Below are 19,676 nucleotides of genomic sequence, written 5' to 3'. Positions count from 1 at the left end.
TTCCATCGCTGCTATGTACCCTGTGTTGTGGTATTGACCATAGCTGTATGTATCGACTGTACATTAGTGTCTAATTACCGACGGTAGCAAGCTGTGTGTGTATTTTCTGGGATTGATGGTGGTGTCTAACACATCTGTTACACCTCATTCGAAACTAGGTCAGATTACTGGCATGAGACGATTCTTTGTGCACGAGTCTTCATACCCTTTAATTGAAATACCGAAGCAAGCTACTGACTATATTTAGATACAGTCAACGGTAAACACATGTATGTCTGTTGATCCTCTGGTATCTATAAGTCAGCTTAACCACCTTGTGGTACAGTGGTACAACAGATAATTATACAATTGTCATATATACTGTACTGCTATAATACCTGCAGTTTGTACCAAAAGCTCAACAGCATGAAATTAGGGATAAAAGTCATATTATATAATAATATGTGATGATATCACAATCATTTCACCAAATTTTAACTTGCTCAAGTCTCCTATATTTAATTCTGTTCAGTGACATATTTTCATTTGAGTCCCAAATAATTAATGGTCATTTTATGTCTTAGTGACAAAGGATTATTACTACACATGTACTTTGATATATTCACCACAGTTTGCTCAATCACATGATACCATTTAGTAAATTTGTCTCGTTAACTTTAAGATTTCAATTATATATTTCTTCCCCTGTAATCAGTTGATCAATTACAGCTTCATCTGCCAACAAAAACTTGAAACAATATCTTTTGCAAGAAATTTTCAAAACACGACATATGACTATAGGCTCAGGGACTCAAAACTGATCTCTTTTGTTTCAGATGTCTTTTAAACTGGTCAATTTTAATGTGACAGTCACTATTCACTGACCCAATCAAAATGTATCATTTACCTTGACCCAGCCTGGCTCTAGTTCTTAAGTGTCACAAATAGTAAGTCTGTAGAACAAAAAACACTTAGTCTTTTCAGTAAACTCATATGTAGTTTTAGAACTGTAGAGAAAGATACAGTTTGTCAATAAAGGGAAAGTAAGTTGCCAGGCTTTCAAACTCCTTTGCAAACTATTTTTCTTTCAGCTTTTCACCGCATGATTTCATATCCTATGCATCACCATAGCATAGTCTTCCCAAGCAATATCTATGGATATACACACTTCTGAAAAATGAAAGAACATGAATGGTATTTTAACTACTTATTATATCGTGAAAGAGAACATTTATGGTATTTTAAATACCTACTATATCGTGAAAGAGAATATGTATGGTATTTTAACTACTTTAACTATATCATGTCGTCCAGTTACAGAGTTGTTGACAATTGACAATTCATAATCATGGCCATTTAAATATGAATCTAAGAGACTGACTTCGGTCAGCTTGCGGCTTTGATAAGCCAATGATGGCTTCTTTGCGAGTTCCTGCTTGCAGGAGGATCTAAAATACATACATACACATACATACACGCATACATACAAAGAGAACACAAATGGTATTTTAACTACCTGCTATATCATGAAAGTGAACACGAATGGTATATTTTTAGCTAAAGGGTAGACAAACTAAAATATATCATGTCTCATCCCTGTTAATGAAGAATGAATCTCTATCAAATGAAGTTTGCAGAAATATTGTAAACTAACATTTGATTACATGACCCCAGCCATTCTGCAGACTATGTGTAGGTTATTCCTGACTTAACACAGGGTACTAAGCTATTGCTTCTTCTAAGAAAGATTTCTGCTATATTCTGAAACTAGAAGCATCAAGCAAAGTCTTAAATTAAAACGGCAGGTTCATTTAGAAATAAAATCAAGAAAGAAATAAGGTCTCCCAAACTAGACACTTCTCAGTGATCCCTTCCATCTGTAATATCAAATGAGTCAGAAATAATCTTGTCTACCCTAGATCTTACTAAGAAACAGTTCCATTTGAGAATAATATTCACATGATTTTAACAACTGATTATATTCACTATTTAGGAATGCTTGTTAGAAAATTGAATTAAGGTAAACAGTTACACATTTTCCAACGACATTCATCCTTAAAACATTAATAATAAAAAAAAATTAAAATTAAATATATAAAAAGCTGTTATGGCAGAAAAAGTTATCTACTGAAGGCACTGTACAAAGTAAAACAAAAACAAATTAAAACAAAATGGACCAAGTACTGATCAATTCAAAGTTTGATAAGAAAAGTCTTTGTCTTTCTTTAAGGAATCAGTACCGAGGTTCCAGTTTTACTATGCTGAGGGGAGGATTACCAAACTCTGAAGCGAATGATGTAAAGAATGAGTCACCATAGTGAACCTTTTTGGAAAGTCGAAGTTTCCATAATTGTCTTTGTGGCAGGTCAAAGTCACCATAATTGTCTTTAGAATATTATCGGAAACCAGTGAAGATCCTCAAGGACAGGTGTCAAATGGTCCTTTGTAGGCTCCAATGACTTATCATTCCTTATGTACATTTATTTCTACAGCTTACAGTAACTTCCAAGAAAAAAACAGATATTTAAGTGCTTGGCTAATTTTTCGCATTTTACTTCCTTCAGCATATTGTATCTTTGGTTAGTCAATTTACTGTAATAGCATCATACTACCTCTGTATTTCTCTAGAAGTTAATATATGCTTTGTTTATAAGATGCCCCCTGACTGAGTTTTGCATGACTCATCAACACTTCCACTGGACCAAAATACATAATGCATTGACACACTTATTAAAGCCAGCAGAGGTGAAAGAGATTTATATTCCTGCCTTTTTTCTATTTGGACATGGTACATTTCATTTGGGGGGGGGGGGGGCACCACTGGGTACCGGTCATGTTTGTGCCCACCCCCTCCCCACTCCCCTCCTAGGCAGTGCCACTGATGTAATTCACAAAATTGACTAACAATTTGCATACACTGGCACACAAAACGCCCACCCCCCCTACACTCACGCGCACAAATGAGAAAGCTAATGGTTAACTCAAAAATATCAACAGTGATACGTTTACGTCATTGTAACAACCTCTTTGGAGAGATGTTGGGTTCTTAACAGAACAATGAACAGACATAGCAAACCATGACCTCTACAACTATATCAGTGTAGAAAAAATTGCCGAACTATAACACCAGCCTGGTTATTATCTATGAGTATCATTTATCAGTGACGACCCTCTGAGTGAATGATACCAACCATTATCTCCTCCCAAAACATCAGCCTGGTTATTATTAATGAGTATCATTCATCAGTGACACCCCTCTGAGTGAATGATACCAATCATTATCTCCGCCCAAAACACCAGCCTGTTATTATTAATGAGTATCATTCATCAGTGACATCCCTCCGAGTGAATGATACCAATCTTTATCTCCTCCCAAAACATCAGCCTGGTTATTATTAATGAGTATCATTCATCAGTGACACCCCTCTGAGTGAATGATACGGTCTATCACTATCACCATTGTCTCCTCCCAAACCACCTTCTTGATGGACAGGAGTCATCTTGTCTGCTGAGAATCCTCCACTAGTTGATGAGTTACTACCGCCTGATGAGAAGTTATAATCATAACAATCAGACGTAGATGTTGATGTTCCACTTGTACTACCACTGTGCAAGGAACTACTACTACTGCCGACAAATGGTGTTTGTTGTTTATCATGGTCTTCATCAACTCTTCTATTTTGGTGGGATGGCTGTGGTTCTAGGTGATGCATCTGGAACTGATAAGCTCTCAGCTTCTTTGCATGCTTGGCTCCTTTCAGGTGAGCTTCTGCAGCTTCATTACCAGTCACAAAAATGTCACAGATTTTGCAAACCAACTTTTGTTTTTCGCCATCGATTCTAAATGCATCACCAATTTTCTGCTGCATATCTCCTTGCATAGGAACTTGAGGCAAGGACGGGGGGACCTGTCCGGGAATTTTCTTACCTGCGAAAGGGGTGCCTATCGGAGAAATTAATGCTCGGTTAGATTCTACAGATGACAACACACCCAAAGAATCTAGGTTAGTCTGCTGATCTGATGGCATGCTCCAGAATCTATGCATATAAGATGGAGGATCCACAGTTGCATTCAGCTGATGTGCAAGAAAATCTGACATTGGTCTGTTGCTAGGCAAGAAATCTTGTCCAAAGCCAGGTGGTGGTCTGACAGCTGTATTTGAAGTAGCTTGTGGCTGTTGAACTGATGCATTATGTCCAGCTGTATTTGAATTAACTGGCCAATAGTTTGAGATATCCTGAGATATACGCTGTCCGAGTGTATAAGGTGACGCTCCCAATGGTGATGCTCCCGATGATGATGATGATGAAGTGGCTGGATCAAAGCCTAAACCCTCCACTTGACGCTTCTCCCGGTAAGTCTCTGGTAGATGCATTTCTCTTTGACTATGAGTGACTGCATCTGATGACATCACATTACCTATGGCTGATGTTTCCATAAGATAACTCTTATTAGAGGGCTGATCATTCTCATCCAAACATGGTGATCTCTCCCATGCAACATGATGAGCTTGTCTTCCTTCAATAGATGAGTCAAAGGAATTACTTAGTAACGGCTGTGTGCTCTGGGTGTTTTGATTCTGGTTAAAGCTTAGGGAGTGTAAACTGATCCCTGACCTGCTATGGCTACCAGATTGTTCGATGATTCTGGAGACATTATGCACTTGGAATGACCCTCCATTCAGGGAATCATTTATCATCGTTCTCTGGTCAAAGGGAGAGGAATTGCTGGGACCTGTTTTAGAAGCTTTCTTTATTAAATGAGCTTTATCAGATAAATGCTCCTGAGCAGAGATTTCAGTACTCAAAAAGACATTACAAGTCCGACACCTCCACTGATAAAGGCTCTCATCAAATTCCAATTCCTCAGGATGATTACTGCCATTATGACTGAAGCCTCCAGTTTCAGCTTCCCCGAATCTAATCCCGGAAGCCTTTTTCTTTTTGTGATGGGTTTTGCCGAGGAAGTGCTGCTGAATGGTTTTCTGACTGTTCAAAGGTACTTGACAAACTTTACAATGCCATTGACCAGTCATTTTATTGATTTCAAGGTCTTGATTAAAATCACCATCAGTAATCCTGAAGTCGACATCTGTCTCATCATGTCTGTTGTCTTCATCCTCTACTTGAAGTTCATCTCTCTGCAACTCCCTGGGATTTGAAATACCATATTTTGTTATTGCCGATTCATTTAGGTTGCTGTTACTATCAAGGGATATCAGCTCCACTTGGGATGCTGGACCATGTCCTCGTGGGTTTACAACAGCAGTCGTTTTGGGATGATTATAACTTACAGGTGAGGAGGACACAGAAAGCTTACTAAAGCTTAACGATAAATCGCTGTCGTTTCTTCCAGTTGCAATTTTCACCTTCTTGGCATGACTCTTCCCTTGAACATGTTGCTGGGCTGGTACTTCACCTGACACACTAAGCCTACAGACATTACAGAAGTAATGTCCAGTTACAGGATTCTTTTCAAACACTGAAAAGTCTGGAGATGTCACAACTTGTATCAAAGATTGAGTGGCTGCAGGTGAAGATTCTGGGGTTAGTGACACTGCATTAGTGAGGCCTTGTCTCTGTATCTTCTGACGATGCGCTTTGCCTCGGACGTGACTCAGAGCCGGAATTTTCCCCGAGCAGGTAATATTGCACAACTCACAAAGAAACATGTTTTGGTCTTCTGTCTTCATGAATTCATCGAGAGCCTCGTGGCCGTCTGTATCTACGGGAGGGAATGAACTCAAAGACCTTGTCATATCCTGTATTGTCTGTTTCTGAACCACAGCTTTTCTATGTGCAGGGCTGTCATTGTGTTCACTGAGGTTGGCCAATCCAGTGAACTGCTTTTCACAGGGATTACAATACAGGGGTGGTGACTCTTCCATGTTCATCTGTAAGGCAGAAAATTTAAAAAAAATGTTACACAATGAGAGAAGTTATATGACAATGTACATAAAACAGATAGACACAATAGTGTACATCCCTGAGGCTTTACAAAACTGAATTGTGACTTTTAACTGAATAGAATAACTAGACTAACCATTCCCAATCCTAACCCCTAACCCTGTGTTGTATATGAAGGAAAGTTTGATTCTACTGTACATATACTCTAAACACTCTGGTACTGTAAAACAAAGTAACATCATAGATATTTCAATTTCTTGAGCTCTAAAAGTGTCCCAAATTTAGTTAAATGTTAGAAGCTATCTGATGCCAGGTGCAAAATCAAGTGAGATTTGAGGCAGCCGTATTGATTTTCATCCCTTAGATGCATTAAGACTTAGAACTCAAAAGAGACTGGGAAAAAAAATTCATCCAAGCAACCATGAGCAAACCAACAATTCATCAAGTACATAGGACCATTTTGTTTTCAAAATAGGTCTAGAGACAAACTAGTTATTGCTAAAATGGCACCAAGGACTGTACCAGTGTCAGTACTGGTAAACTACACTGTAGCTTGTCCACTATGCATGGACCATAGTACAGTACATAAAGTTGTCATGAAACAAATTCTAGAAATAACAAATATTCAAAATCTCCTATAAAACTCAGAACTGCCAGTTGCGGATTAGGATATGGTGCAGGCCTCCCTTATATATTCTTCCAATTTTATATAGAATGCAGGATGAATTGAGAGATGTAGTTTCCTACTTAGCACAATCCAGATAATTTCAATAGTTTTATTCAATCAACGGAATATTTAGATATACAGTATATGTCATCTGTCTATAACAATACCTTAACAATGACGTTAATATTGCTTAATTAATAACTTCATTGAAATTGTACAGTCTCAACATAATAATTACTTTCCTCTGGTGAGAATGAGACCTACAAAAAGATTCCATGACAAGCCATGGATTAAACCTGGCATGAAGCAGTCCATTAAAACTAAGAATATATGCTCTATCGTAAATACCTTCAGAAGCCCACTGCTTTACTTAAAGCTAAATTTCTTTGTATAGTCGTATTTTACATCGCATCATCAGGTAAGCTCAATCCAAGTACTAAAAAAGCATATTAACCCCAGGGCTCAAATTTACCGATTGTCCGATCATCCGAGATGACCAAAAATTACGTCGGACAACCTAAAATCCTGCTTGGTTGTTCGATGGACGACTACTGTAGCTTATTTGCTATTTATAGTGTTTGACATTTCGAACAAAACTCTGAAAAACCTATTCCTTAAAATAAACATCTGCTCTAAAAATTATAGTAGCTTGTTGGTTTCACCCTCGTTCATAGTAGAAACATCGAAAGAAGTAAGGCACATTTTGGTACGTTCCGTAATGAGGGAAAAATCCTACAGTTAAGCTGTATGTGCATACTGTACATCATTATTATTATTAAATATGAGGGCAACGTTGTCCGAAGGACAACCTTAAAATTTTCTTAAAAATGAGCCGTGAACAAAGAGACAAACCTCTTCTCTAGGCATGCATGGCAGCTCTGTTATAAATACCCAATTTAAGGGTAAAAAGAAGACCAAATCTTGACCTGTAACTCTATCTTTTATGAAGGCCTTCAATACTCAGATACTCATAATGTTGCTAATGCCTTCAATAAATAATTTTCCTTTTATTATTGGTAGCACACTCGGCCAAATCTGTTTCCTCCGTTAATCTTTTCGAACACTTGATAAACTCTGTTCCCTGAACTATTTTCCTTTCTCCAGTTTCTGCAGACAAAGTCTACTCAAAGGGTGTGAAGACCCGCGCAAAAAAAAACGTCTAATGCCCGTAATCTGACCTTGTTACGAATGAGGTGTAACAGAAGTGTTAGACACCACCATCGATCCCAGAAAATATACACACAGCTTGCTACCTTTGGTAATTGGACACTAGTGTACAGTCTACATACAACGGCGGTCAATACCCACAGCACAGTGTACAAACGATAAAGCGATGGACAACTCAGGTCCAGCTAAAGATAACAAGGTATCACATTTCATTACTGTCTGCATTTTGTAGCGACAAGCAGAAAACTTAACTTGCAAGCAACAGAAAGTTAACATTTTCAGATGGCTGCACACAGTTTGTGGCGAGTCTTCAATGCCTTTAAAGGTTGCCAGTCATTCTTGGCCTATAACTTTAGAATCTGTACCATATGAATGGGAAAGCTTACTTCGAATCGGCAGAATAACAACTGTATAATCCGGTTAGGATTAGGAGATAGAAGAACGGGAGGTGGAGAAAGGGAGTGATTACATGAATGTGGGAGAGAGATAGTAAGCGGGATATGGATTAACAGAAATAGTGGAATGGTACGGATTCTAAATTAGTACCTCATTCTTTTACTGAACAAGGGCGATTCTACACTCCCTAAGATTACAGGCATACCGCATGTCAGTAAGATATCAGTCTATGCCTAGGCTACACTCAGTTGCAGGCCTAGCTAGGCGACGGGGTTAGTTAATTTGGGCCATCTGTTTGACAATGTCTAAATCTAAGTAGCCTAATCTAACATTACTTTAGGCTAATCTAACGTTATTAATATTAGGCATAACTTTAGCTAAGGCCTAGTTGCTTACCATATGAATGTCAGATATTTCAGGATTTTACACTAATACTAGACTCATTAGTTCCAAATCCCAAAATCATCTGATCCGAGGATAAATTCCTTCTGGTTTATGTTTAATACACACACGATAAAGCTACACTCATTGGTGTATGCAAGTACGGTGCGTGAATTTCCCACTTTTGCAATTCGCATGTAGGCTTTACTTAGAACGGGAAATCCCGTCTGTCATTGCGCAACGATATTTTATAGGTCATTGTTTGTAGGCAGCATACCACACTTATAGCAACATCCATCCGTTTGTAAGGTACACCCTCTGTTTTCGGCTAAGTCCCCAAATTAAAACGACCAATTGTCAATACTGGACTGTCGTGTCCGCATCGCTCCCATTGGGTGAGATATTTTGGTCTGTTGGTCATTGAAGCCTTTGAAAGCTATCTCAGTCGCCATGGAAAAGTGAATAGAAATGGAGGAGGGAATATTTACATGAATTTTTTAGTGGAAGTCTATTGGGTATATGAAAAAAAATCATAATTTTGTATTCAAAGTCTTAGGTCGGTGATTTTTCATCTTATGATAAAGGAGAAGTGAATTTTTTAACCTCGAGCCAACTTAATCTAATATATTGTGAACAGTGGTCAACGATGACGGCTGTGACGTCATCGCGGCACTTCGTTTTGGGTGCTGCATGGACGCTATCATTAGCAAGCTACTGAAATTAAAATAGCTATTTAGATGGAAATTTCTCGGCGAAGTTGCAAGCAAGCAATTTTGTTGAAGAAGTAAAACATTCAAGAATTCCGTAACTCGGCTTCATCATAATATGTTGTTAAGTTATTTGTTATTTGAGCGATTTTTGAATCACAACCGTGAGCGATTTTTGAATCACAACCGTGAGCGAAGTCTGTACAAATATACCTGTGTATTGTATCAAGGCCAAGCGTAGGTGAGATCGGATCGATTCTGACCAACGCACTGACGTCATGTCTCGACGAAAGTCAGTGTTAGATTCAAATATTCTGGCAGGTCGGGCCAACATTTCAAGCACTCTATCACAGAAACTCAAATTCATCACAGGGCAAGGCTTAGGGCAATACGAAGACCGAAAGGACTTTATCTCATTTTCACCAAACAATTCCTTGAAACGGTTTAAACAACGTTTCCAGAGTTTGTCTGGATGTTTTTTTTTTTTGTTTTTTTTTGTGAAGCGCTTTGATACTTTTTGTGATTTAGCGCTATATAAATGACGTATTTATTTTATTATTTATGTATGCTGTTGACTTTTATCATTCAAAACTCAAGTTGCGGTCCTCTATTCACAAAGTTGAGTCCCCACACCCAGGGGCGTCAATCCGTAGTCACAGGTAGGGGGGTGCAGAAATTATACATACAAACATACACACATACATACACCATACAAATACACATGCATCCACACACATACATATAATATATGCCAGGCGCGGCGGAACGGAAAAATTATTGGGGGGGGGGGGGCTAATGTGTGGAGACTATCTAAGCGGAGCGCCACCATCGGTTGGCGCGGAGCGTACAAGAAAATTTTGGGTTATTTCAAACCCCCAGATGGCCGGAAACGGCACTTCCCGTGTGTTTTATGCTGCGAATACCTAGCCCTAAAATATGGGTCTCAAGTCTGCAATTTCTCAGATTGCACGTAAAAGTCTGTAAAAACATTGTAATTTGTATATTCGATGGTGTTTTAAGAGAGTAGCTATTATACTCGTAGTGTACTCGCAAAGACGTTTTTGAGTGTAGTAAGGGCAGTGGCGGAGCTAGGGGTATTGGTCGGGGGGGGGGCAAGAATGGTCTGTAGGGGCGCTTTCGACACTATCTAAGCGGAGCGCCACCACAGATTGGCGCGGAGCGTACAGAAAAATTTTGAGTAAAGATACTCCCTATAGATTGCAGGAAATGACCCTTTCCGGGCCTTGCTAATTTGCAGATAAACGGAGAATAAATAGGTGTCGTCGCCATTTTGTCGGAAAATTACACCAACAGAATATGACAAATGTCAATAGGTAGCCTATATGAGAGCGCAATAAAATAGTCAATAATAGCGAATAAGTAAAAAGTATATTGAAAAGCTGAAAAGGGCGCCAGCAGTCAATTTGAGTCTGTCGACTGACTGTATATATGGACGCTCCGCCACTAAGTAAGGGGATGTTGGAGAACTGGCTGAAATGAGGCAAGTCATTGGCCTAAGACGAAGTTGTGTTACGCTTACTGGTACTCACACTCACTGCTTCCACTTTTCACGGGGCGTGAAGACGCGGTTGGGGTGACAATGTGGTATATAGCCAGGGGACGGGCCGAGGGTCCCCCAGCAATTACTAAAATTATTACACTTATATAGTATACGTGGGCATCGGACAGATCGACAAGTATGTATTGAAAAATGGGCAGATGCACGTTTCGGAGCCTTGGTAAATATTGGGGGGGCTTATCATGCATTTGCCCCTCAACTTTTTCATTGGGGGGCTGAGCCCCCCAAAGCCCCCCCCCCCCCCGGTTCCGCCGCCACTGATATATGCATGACTTAAGGCTTGTAAAATCGGTTACAGAAAAATGCTACTGGTATCAAACTAACGTGTGCAACCCAATGGCCAAAACGAGCTGAAAATGGAATCGGATTCTCGATATGGAGGGGTGTCAGTCTTACCCGACGATCTTTATTTCGTTTATGAGGAAGATATATCCTACACGGGAGCTCCCCCGACAGCCCTCCGTAAAAGGTAGGGGCCTAAAGTTGATTCTATTTTAATATGGACAACCGATTTAATTGGACCATGTAAAAGTAAAGAGTATGACCATGCTTTGCGGCTAGGCAATTCCAGCCAGTTGGCAAAAGGTCAATAATTATGATAATACCAATCGATATACTATCCTCCCATATAATGCTTCAAAGCACTTTTAATGACAGTAAACATAGTTCCTTTCCTTTTCTGGTAGAAACAGGATATTCATACTCTTCATACTGATGTGAATGCAATGAATCATGAAAGCACAGTATGGACTAAAAAATGTTCCAAATGGGTTACAAATGAGTTTGTCAGCCAGTCACTTAGTCAACTTAATTTACTATTCGATCCCCTGTAGCCTAAAGGCCGATATTAATATAATAATTAATAATAGTAGCGTATGCATAGCCAGACAAGGGGCATGGTGGGGTCGGGACAAAACGGTCAAGGCAAAATATTAAGTATGACCAGGGGCGTCGATCCGATATGAAACGTGGGGGGACGTGATCGATTCGAGTATTCCGGCGGTAAGTACTATCTAAGCGGAGCGCCACCATCAGTTGGCGCGCAGCGTACCAAGAAAATTTCAGATTTCAATACTTGCCAGATCGCTGGAGATGGCACTTGCCAGGCTGGAAAGCAGCCATCTAGTTGCGTGATTTCTGGAGAAAATTACAAATTCGTCACTCAGGAAATCTGCAATAAAGTTCATGCGACCTTAGTTTTTGGTGGATTATTTCTTTTATTTAATAGTGATTCTAATTGACATGAACATTACAACTAAGTGCAAGTTGCCAAATGATGCGGCGAACAGGAGCCCCAGCCCCATTTTGCCCTATGTTTCAGGATAGAATACCCCTCATTTGTTCGAACCCGTGACATCTAACAATCTGTGAATAAATTTACTTCGAAATGGGCACATTTAATTTTTGCACCAAGTCGGTCAAGAAATGACACCAGGGCCTCACTGATATAAGCCTATAGGAACGATGTCCCACAATGTCCCTGGACATAATAGGCGAAGGAAGCTACCCGCCGCGACTGCATGTGAGTTTCTCGACTTGTCGTCCTGGCCAAAAGTCGTCATACGCCAGCATATTAAACCATAAATGACTTTTAATGCCACCCGTGACACACTTCCAATGGGACTGTGTCAGTTTAAATGTTTTGCTAGGTCTACGAGAATACATTTCTATGAAATTTGAAACAAGGATGGCAAGACAAACCACTTTAATTATATTTTTAAGGACCTCACACATGCGCATGTATTGTCAGACTTAGAATAGGTCCCATGTGAGTGGTGGCTAAAGTGATGAAGGCATCCAAATAAATCAGTGGTTGTTCGTTGGAGTCCTCACGCAAGTTACCTCGGTTGCTAGGTGGATCTGCATCTGGTAATCGGGTGAATTCTGGTCGGGGCGTACTATGTAACCACCTTTTACCCAGGGACGTAGCTAAGGCCTGCTGATTGGGGGGTGTAGTGGCTGAAAATCCAACTGGATGGGTTTTGAAGCCAGAAAATTCCGACTGCTGCCTTGTACCCCCCCCCCCCCCACCCTCGCGCTACTCGTCAACGATACGGTCAGTGTCAGTCAGACACCCAATCTTTCGTGACTGCATTTTGGTTCCGAACTTTTTTCGATACATTTGTACCCACTGGCACTCATTTCACAAACTTATTAACCCCCCCCCCCACCCCAACCAAATATTTTGGTGAAAATTCGGGCATTATGCTGATAACTTTTCGGGCACCTACTGCAAAAAAATAATTTGCAATGTGTTTTTTAGTGGTTAATCTTATATTACTATTACCGTTAATATTGTAACGACTTCCCCAATAATTCTAAGAAATATGGAAGGGTAATAACACGGAAAATGATTGTATGTTTATTGATATGCTATTTAAAAATCGATGCATGCCTATATGATATATATGCACAGCAATTTGTCGAACGCGCGCGGAGCGCGCGAAAAATTTTGGTTATGTTTTGCGGCAAGTCCATACAGCCCACCCCCCCCCCCCCCATCAAATTGGGCTCCTACACCTATGACGGTAGTTCTATTAGGCATTGTGTTTTTGGAGTATTCAAAATCATACGATGTTTTGTACGGTGGAGTATAAGAATCGCGAGATACAATTTCTCAAAGTGCCAAGGAAAACGTGTTAAATATGACTGATTAAAGGTCAATTTTGACCGATATTTTTTCAATTTTTAGGTCATGCAAAATCACAGGAATAAACTTTTTGAATGCGACAGTCGGAAATTTTTCCAACTTTCGTCAGGTTTACCAAGTTTGGGGGTGAGACACACCCCCCACACCCCCTCTAGCGACGTCCCTGCGTGTACCCATTGTTCTCCCTGTGGTAAACTCCGGTATCACCCAACGACAAGGTAACATGAGATGCCCTGCGGAATATTCTCCCTATTTCATTTCCCCAATATTAGGGAACGGGCACCGTCTTTGAAACACCATCTACAACTAAACAACAAATATGTACAGGCTTTGGCTTTATAGCTATGAAGCGCTGTCTCTTATGATAATGACGGAGCGCACTAGTTTTCTACTGGAATCGCCCGAAGATGCGGCGTCTGTAATCCGAGGAACCAACGAACTTCTCTGCCAACTCCTCAGGCTTCAACTGGGCTAGACGCTCGCGGTGAGTATGGCACACCATCACATGGTTCAGCCTCTGTTGAGTTATGGTGCTCCGTAGCCATGTCTTCAAACGCCTCAAAGCACTAATAGATTTCTGGGCTTCCGTTGAACTGGCGGGGGAGACGAGGAGCAACCGCAAGAGAGCTTCGACTTCACCAAGCATAGCCCGTACCGCTGGATTCATCAACTTGAATATTTGTCTATACCCTTCAACCGACAACGACTGGAACTGGCCTCGAAAGAAAGGCAGACTAAGCTTAAGATTGCCGGAGAACTCACGAGATCTGGGTGGAATTCTCCATTCAACAACATTGATTGATATTCGATTATATGAATCCTGAGATGTGTAAGCTCTGACCAAACAGAGCCACGACACTACTCTTTTTCCAAATGTGTGTGTGGGGGGGGGGGAGGGACATTTGATAGTGTGTCCCACACCCATCAAAATGTGGGGGGGGGCGTGTCCCCCGTCCCCCCAGGATTGACGCCCATGAGTATGACCAGTCTCAAAGTTACAGTTACCTACCAATGTATTAATGATCGCACACTGGAGGCCGAAATGGATAACAAACTCAGAGATAGTGTCTCTACTGAGAGTCGTTACATGGGCATCACGATGCCGTTTGTCTCTGATAATCGTCACAGGATGTTGTCCCTTGCAATATTTTCCGATGACGACAAGGCTGTCATGGTTCCTTTTGACACGAACCGAAACGCAGTCCAACGTATCGATTCCATCGAGGAACATAGTGACGGCACTGTGACATTTCGTAAAGGTGACGACGTAATGTTTTTGGTAATGCAACACGACGCTGGCTGTCAAAATGACGCTCTGGTGGAGGATGACTTCAATGTTGTGTATATGATGTACATCAGACTATGACCAAATACCCTGCAGTTACATTTGACTGGGATGTGACATCCTGCAGTCCGCGACAAACTTTTGCCAAGTTTTAGCTGATTACTGCTGTCAACTGAATCGTGCCAATGGCGATGTCTGTACCGTGTCATCAAACGGTGTGAGTAAAAGATGTTCCGTTAATATGAGTGTTCAGAAGATGACGGGTTTCTTCCGGAATACGGCTCCGTTCCTTGCTGAGCTTTGAGACAGAATGGATTGATCGTGAACATTATGTTGGGCTGCAGTTCCCTTGCTTTACACATTGAATTAGTGAAGGTCATTTTATCTGTATGTGTGTTATTGGCTCTATTGCATGGAAAAATTTAATGAGTGCCACGTTAGTCATTAAATTAATTAATGAAATAATCGAAATAAGTCTACGGGAAAATGCACGAGCAGAATTCAAGAACAATATATAAGAAGCAAATAAAAGACAAGATACCTCTCTTTTGTTTTTCTTTCCATTAGTTATTGTAATGTTTGATTGCATTGAAATAGTACATTAGAAGAAATCAACCAAAGAGTACAATAAGAGTGCAATTAACAAATGTGACGTTCCCGCATAATATATATATATATATATATATATATATATATATATATATATTTATAATCTACAAAATCACACAGAGTGAATTGCAACATTAACACAGATCAAAACTATCGCAAGACCGTGACGTCAGTTCGTTGAGGTTATTTTAACAGCTGGTATTTGAAACGTTAACGAAAGCGTTAATCTCTAAACAAATACTAGTACTTTAACAAAGCTAGGTCTAAGTTGAATAATTTTGCAGTATGCATGTATGAACACCGAGTCCAGTTGTTATTGACAGGAGAGCAAGCGTAGTTATTCTTACGGAAAAATTATATACAGCTTAAGATAAGATGATGATATAGTCACGTATTATTATTAATTTACATTATTTACATATAATTCAATCAGGAATTATGAGCATCTGTCTTCCATAGAAAAGACAAGAGAAACCTAGAGAAGAGCCTGATTGTTGAAACTTATTAATTAGTCATGGTGTTAATTTAACAGCAAAAGAGAAGACTTAATTTAACAAGCTAATATAACAACAGGGAATCCCATTTTATACTTAGGTATATCAATGTTGGAAATAGGTAAAAGTTAAATGATATCATATCTTATTGGAAGCAAAAGATAATTAATAGATAATGAACTCATATAAAGTTAATATGATGTTCATTTTTCTGAAGCTAAAAATAATTTAAAATTACCTGTACATAATGTTTTCATTTGATAATGCATTCTCAATAATTCTCTAAAAGCAAACATGAAGACAGGAACAAGTACATGGGCTCTGTTCGAGACGATTCACATAAAATGACATTGACATAAACGCATATTCATTTTCTGGTAGCTGAGTTCACTGTGTGATAGAATTACTGGACATCTCCTGTATCTTTAGTTCAAAGCATCCTTATACAGTTTGTGTTGTGGATAAGTGGTGAAACTTTATGCATCTGGTACTGCACACTTAAATGATTTCATAATGAAATTTGGCCCACAATTTTTTTTTTAAATCGTAATTATAGTGTAAAATTCATATACCCAATGAGAAAAATAACAGTTTATGTAGGTGGCATGTTGACTAAGTTACAAATGATGAGAAGTTTGAAAACTAAGAAAATATTTAACACAGGTGTATTTTAAGAATGCGAGAACAAACAATTATTTTTGAGGGGCATCTGCCACTATGACATCACAGACTACCTATATTGATCCACTTCCGGGGGTGTTATTGAAGCACCTTTAAGGTACAGAAATACATTACCGGGAGGAATTAACTTACAGTCTAGGTGTGGATCCGTGGGTGAAGCTGTAGCATTTTATTACCTATGTCTGGGAATTGAAGACGTTTGGGAGAAACTTGATTTGACTACTTTTAAGAACAACTCCACTAGCCATCCACAAATTATTGTTTAGTTAACAAGATTGATATTGGCAATATTTCTTATCTTTTCAACGTTCTCCGTAAACTGATAATTGTAAAATCAAATAATTTTATAGAAATACTGTCATAATTAATAAAAAGATATTTATGATATAAACAATAACCAAAGGGGAATTCCACAAACAGTTAGCTCAGATATAAGGTTCATTAAAGTAAATGGAACAATGTTTCAGCTGCAACTTAACTGAGGGTTTTACTCTGAGATTCATAACAATATCTGACAAAGAAAATTAACAATGAGAAAACTTGATTACATGACATTCTTGAGTTGCTGTATAAACGCTTTCTAGTCACTTCGCCCAACAACCATTTCGCCCAACTGCCATTTCGCCCAACCAGTCTGGTCATTTCGCCCAACCAGCATGGTCATTTCGCCCAACCATCATAGTCATTTCGCCCAACCAGCATGGTCATTTCGCCCAACCATCATAGTCATTTTGCCCAACCTTATTTTTTTCTAATATTCAGTCAGAATAATATTACTTTTTCTATTCCACTAGTTCAATTTGATTTATTTTGGGTTAGGTTACTTCGTAATAGGTAAATAAAAAAGTGAGGTCTGCTCGATATCAATCGGAGTCTGAGCAGTTATTTCGGGTATAATGGGAGGATTACACTACTTTAGGCGTTTACGCATACAATGGAAGTTATATTATTATACAAACACAGGGGAATTGGTCTTCATAAAAACCTATCAACCTAACCCCTAAAACACTGATCCATCCTACTGACTAACAGTTCCCGAACGTTTCCTTATTAAATTGAAAAAAAATATATATAAAACCCGTCCGTAATATTGAATTACTATATTTAATCAATGTAACCACTTTATCAATGTAACCACATATGTAATCACATATGTAATCAATTTAACCACGACTTCAAGTTTCCTTAATACTCGGTTCGTATCCCGTAACGTTAACAATTCCCGAACGTTTACTATATCAAACCTATCAAACCTAACCCCTAAAACACTGATCCATCCTCAAGATTCCTTAATATTCGGTTCGTATCCTGTAACGTTAAAAATTCCCGAACGTTTCCTTACTAAAGTTATACAAAGTAAAGGACTTCAAGTTTCCTTAATATTCCTTAATATTCGAACGTTTACTATCAAACCTAACCCCTAACACACTGATCAATCCTCAAGTTTCCTTAATATTCGGTTCGTATATTCCCGAACGTTTCCTTTTGAAATATCATATTTAATCAAGGTTGGGCGAAATGACCAGACTGGTTGGGCGAAATGACCAGGCTGGTTGGGCGAAATGACCAGGCCGGTTGGGCGAAATGACCAGGCTGGTTGGGCGAAATGACCAGGCTGGTTGGGCGAAATGGTAAGGTTGGGCGAAATGGCAGTTGGGCGAAATGGTTGTTGGGCGAAGTGTCCTGCTTCCGTATAAACAACAAGGTGTTCAAGAAGTTGAAATTCTGATAGACTCCAGGGTCACTTTCTGAGGAAGTAGAAGTGTTGAATCAGCAACATAATAGCTCAGAACCTTGTTTCATTGTAGATTGAAATGAGAATCATCCTACAGCTATTCATGTCAACTCTGACCTTCTTCTCTCCTGCTGCCATGGTTTTTTTCTGTAGAGAAAACAATGAATGAACGTGGTAACAAAACACGGTCATCTCATATGTGCAAAATACTGGACGACAATATGCCAAATCAATAAACTATCCATCATAGCAATGTTCTTCTGCACGTTGGGAGCCTGCAGTTACCATTAATGGTATTCAATGTCTCTATAAAACAACATTCTGGTTCGCAGTGATTTTTTTTATAATGATGCTGTCATATAGAGAGCAGTCCTAATGAGACATGTATGATGGCAAATTCCCATCATGGCAGCTACATATCTACGTTAATGTAATGCATGAAACATATACTCTCTTCACATGTCTGCTTAGGTTGAATATATTGGTTTTCTACTTTATGCTGATAACTGTCAACAAAGCATCACACCCTCATCTGTACTTGTATAATATTGGTTGGATACACATCATTGAATATGTAACAGTGTTTGTATTGCAGACACAATTCAAAGTACCCATAAGTATGTGATACTGAACATTGGTATCCCTGAATAAATTTAAAGATTATTAGTGAATTAATGTCTTACCTATAGTGTTTCCTGAATGCTCCGACCTGTGTAACAGAAAAACAAAACAAGAAAACTATAAGGCATTTTATATCAAATTAAAAAGTGAAATAAATGAAAGAAATTGCTGCCAAGGTGGAGAAGTTGAATTTTCGAATTAAATTTGTAATCTTTTTATTTTTTATTTTTGCGCTCTTGTTGTTTGACACTATTGAAAAAGCTGTAGACAATACAAACCAAACTTTCTTCCAAACACAAATTTCAAGGAAAGCAACAACTTTCAAATATAAGAAATATTTTCTGAATAAAAATAATGCATATTGTATATCTGTCTTCAGATAATGATAAGTTACACTCATTCTGTCTTCCTTTCATTATTTTCTTCAAATGTCTCCCATGACATGGAAGTAGAGGTTATATTGTCTATTACATTCAATCAGTGGCAGAATTTTCTCTTTAATTGTCAACATTTAGAGGAAAGAATTGTATGAAGTTGGTATATTGCATATAATAAAGAAACTTTGTTACACAATATTAATTAAGCTAAAGCAATGTTATACTATTTATTTGAAACAATTCGCTCACAGAGTGACACGTCCACTTAATAAAAATACATGTGTGAAGGTTGTTAGGATATTTTTGGTAGTAAGTATGTTAAATTATTGTAACTAGATTCACTTCAATCTTGTTTTACCAATTTGATTACTTAGTTATAGACTATTTCATTTTGCACAGAAAATTTTATTTTACAAAATTTTAATGTACCTGTTTCTTTTT

General features: G+C 38.8%; 1 protein-coding gene across 1 annotated transcript; it reads right to left on the bottom strand.

Annotated features, from left to right (window-relative positions):
* Window positions 1-471: 471 nt before the first annotated feature.
* Window positions 472-8,714, bottom strand: LOC139982865 (uncharacterized). The gene is made up of 2 exons (XM_071996012.1): window positions 8,513-8,714; window positions 472-5,873 (listed from the first exon to the last, which is right to left on the bottom strand). The coding sequence occupies exons 1-2, from the start codon at window positions 8,513-8,515 to the stop codon at window positions 3,375-3,377; spliced, it is 2,502 nt and encodes an 833-aa protein (XP_071852113.1). The 5' UTR covers window positions 8,516-8,714; the 3' UTR covers window positions 472-3,374.
* Window positions 8,715-19,676: the final 10,962 nt, after the last annotated feature.

Source organism: Apostichopus japonicus, chromosome 16 (assembly GCF_037975245.1).
Source record: "Apostichopus japonicus isolate 1M-3 chromosome 16, ASM3797524v1, whole genome shotgun sequence".
Lineage (NCBI taxonomy): Eukaryota > Metazoa > Echinodermata > Holothuroidea > Aspidochirotida > Stichopodidae > Apostichopus > Apostichopus japonicus.
This window is presented reverse-complemented; position numbering and strand designations above follow the sequence as displayed.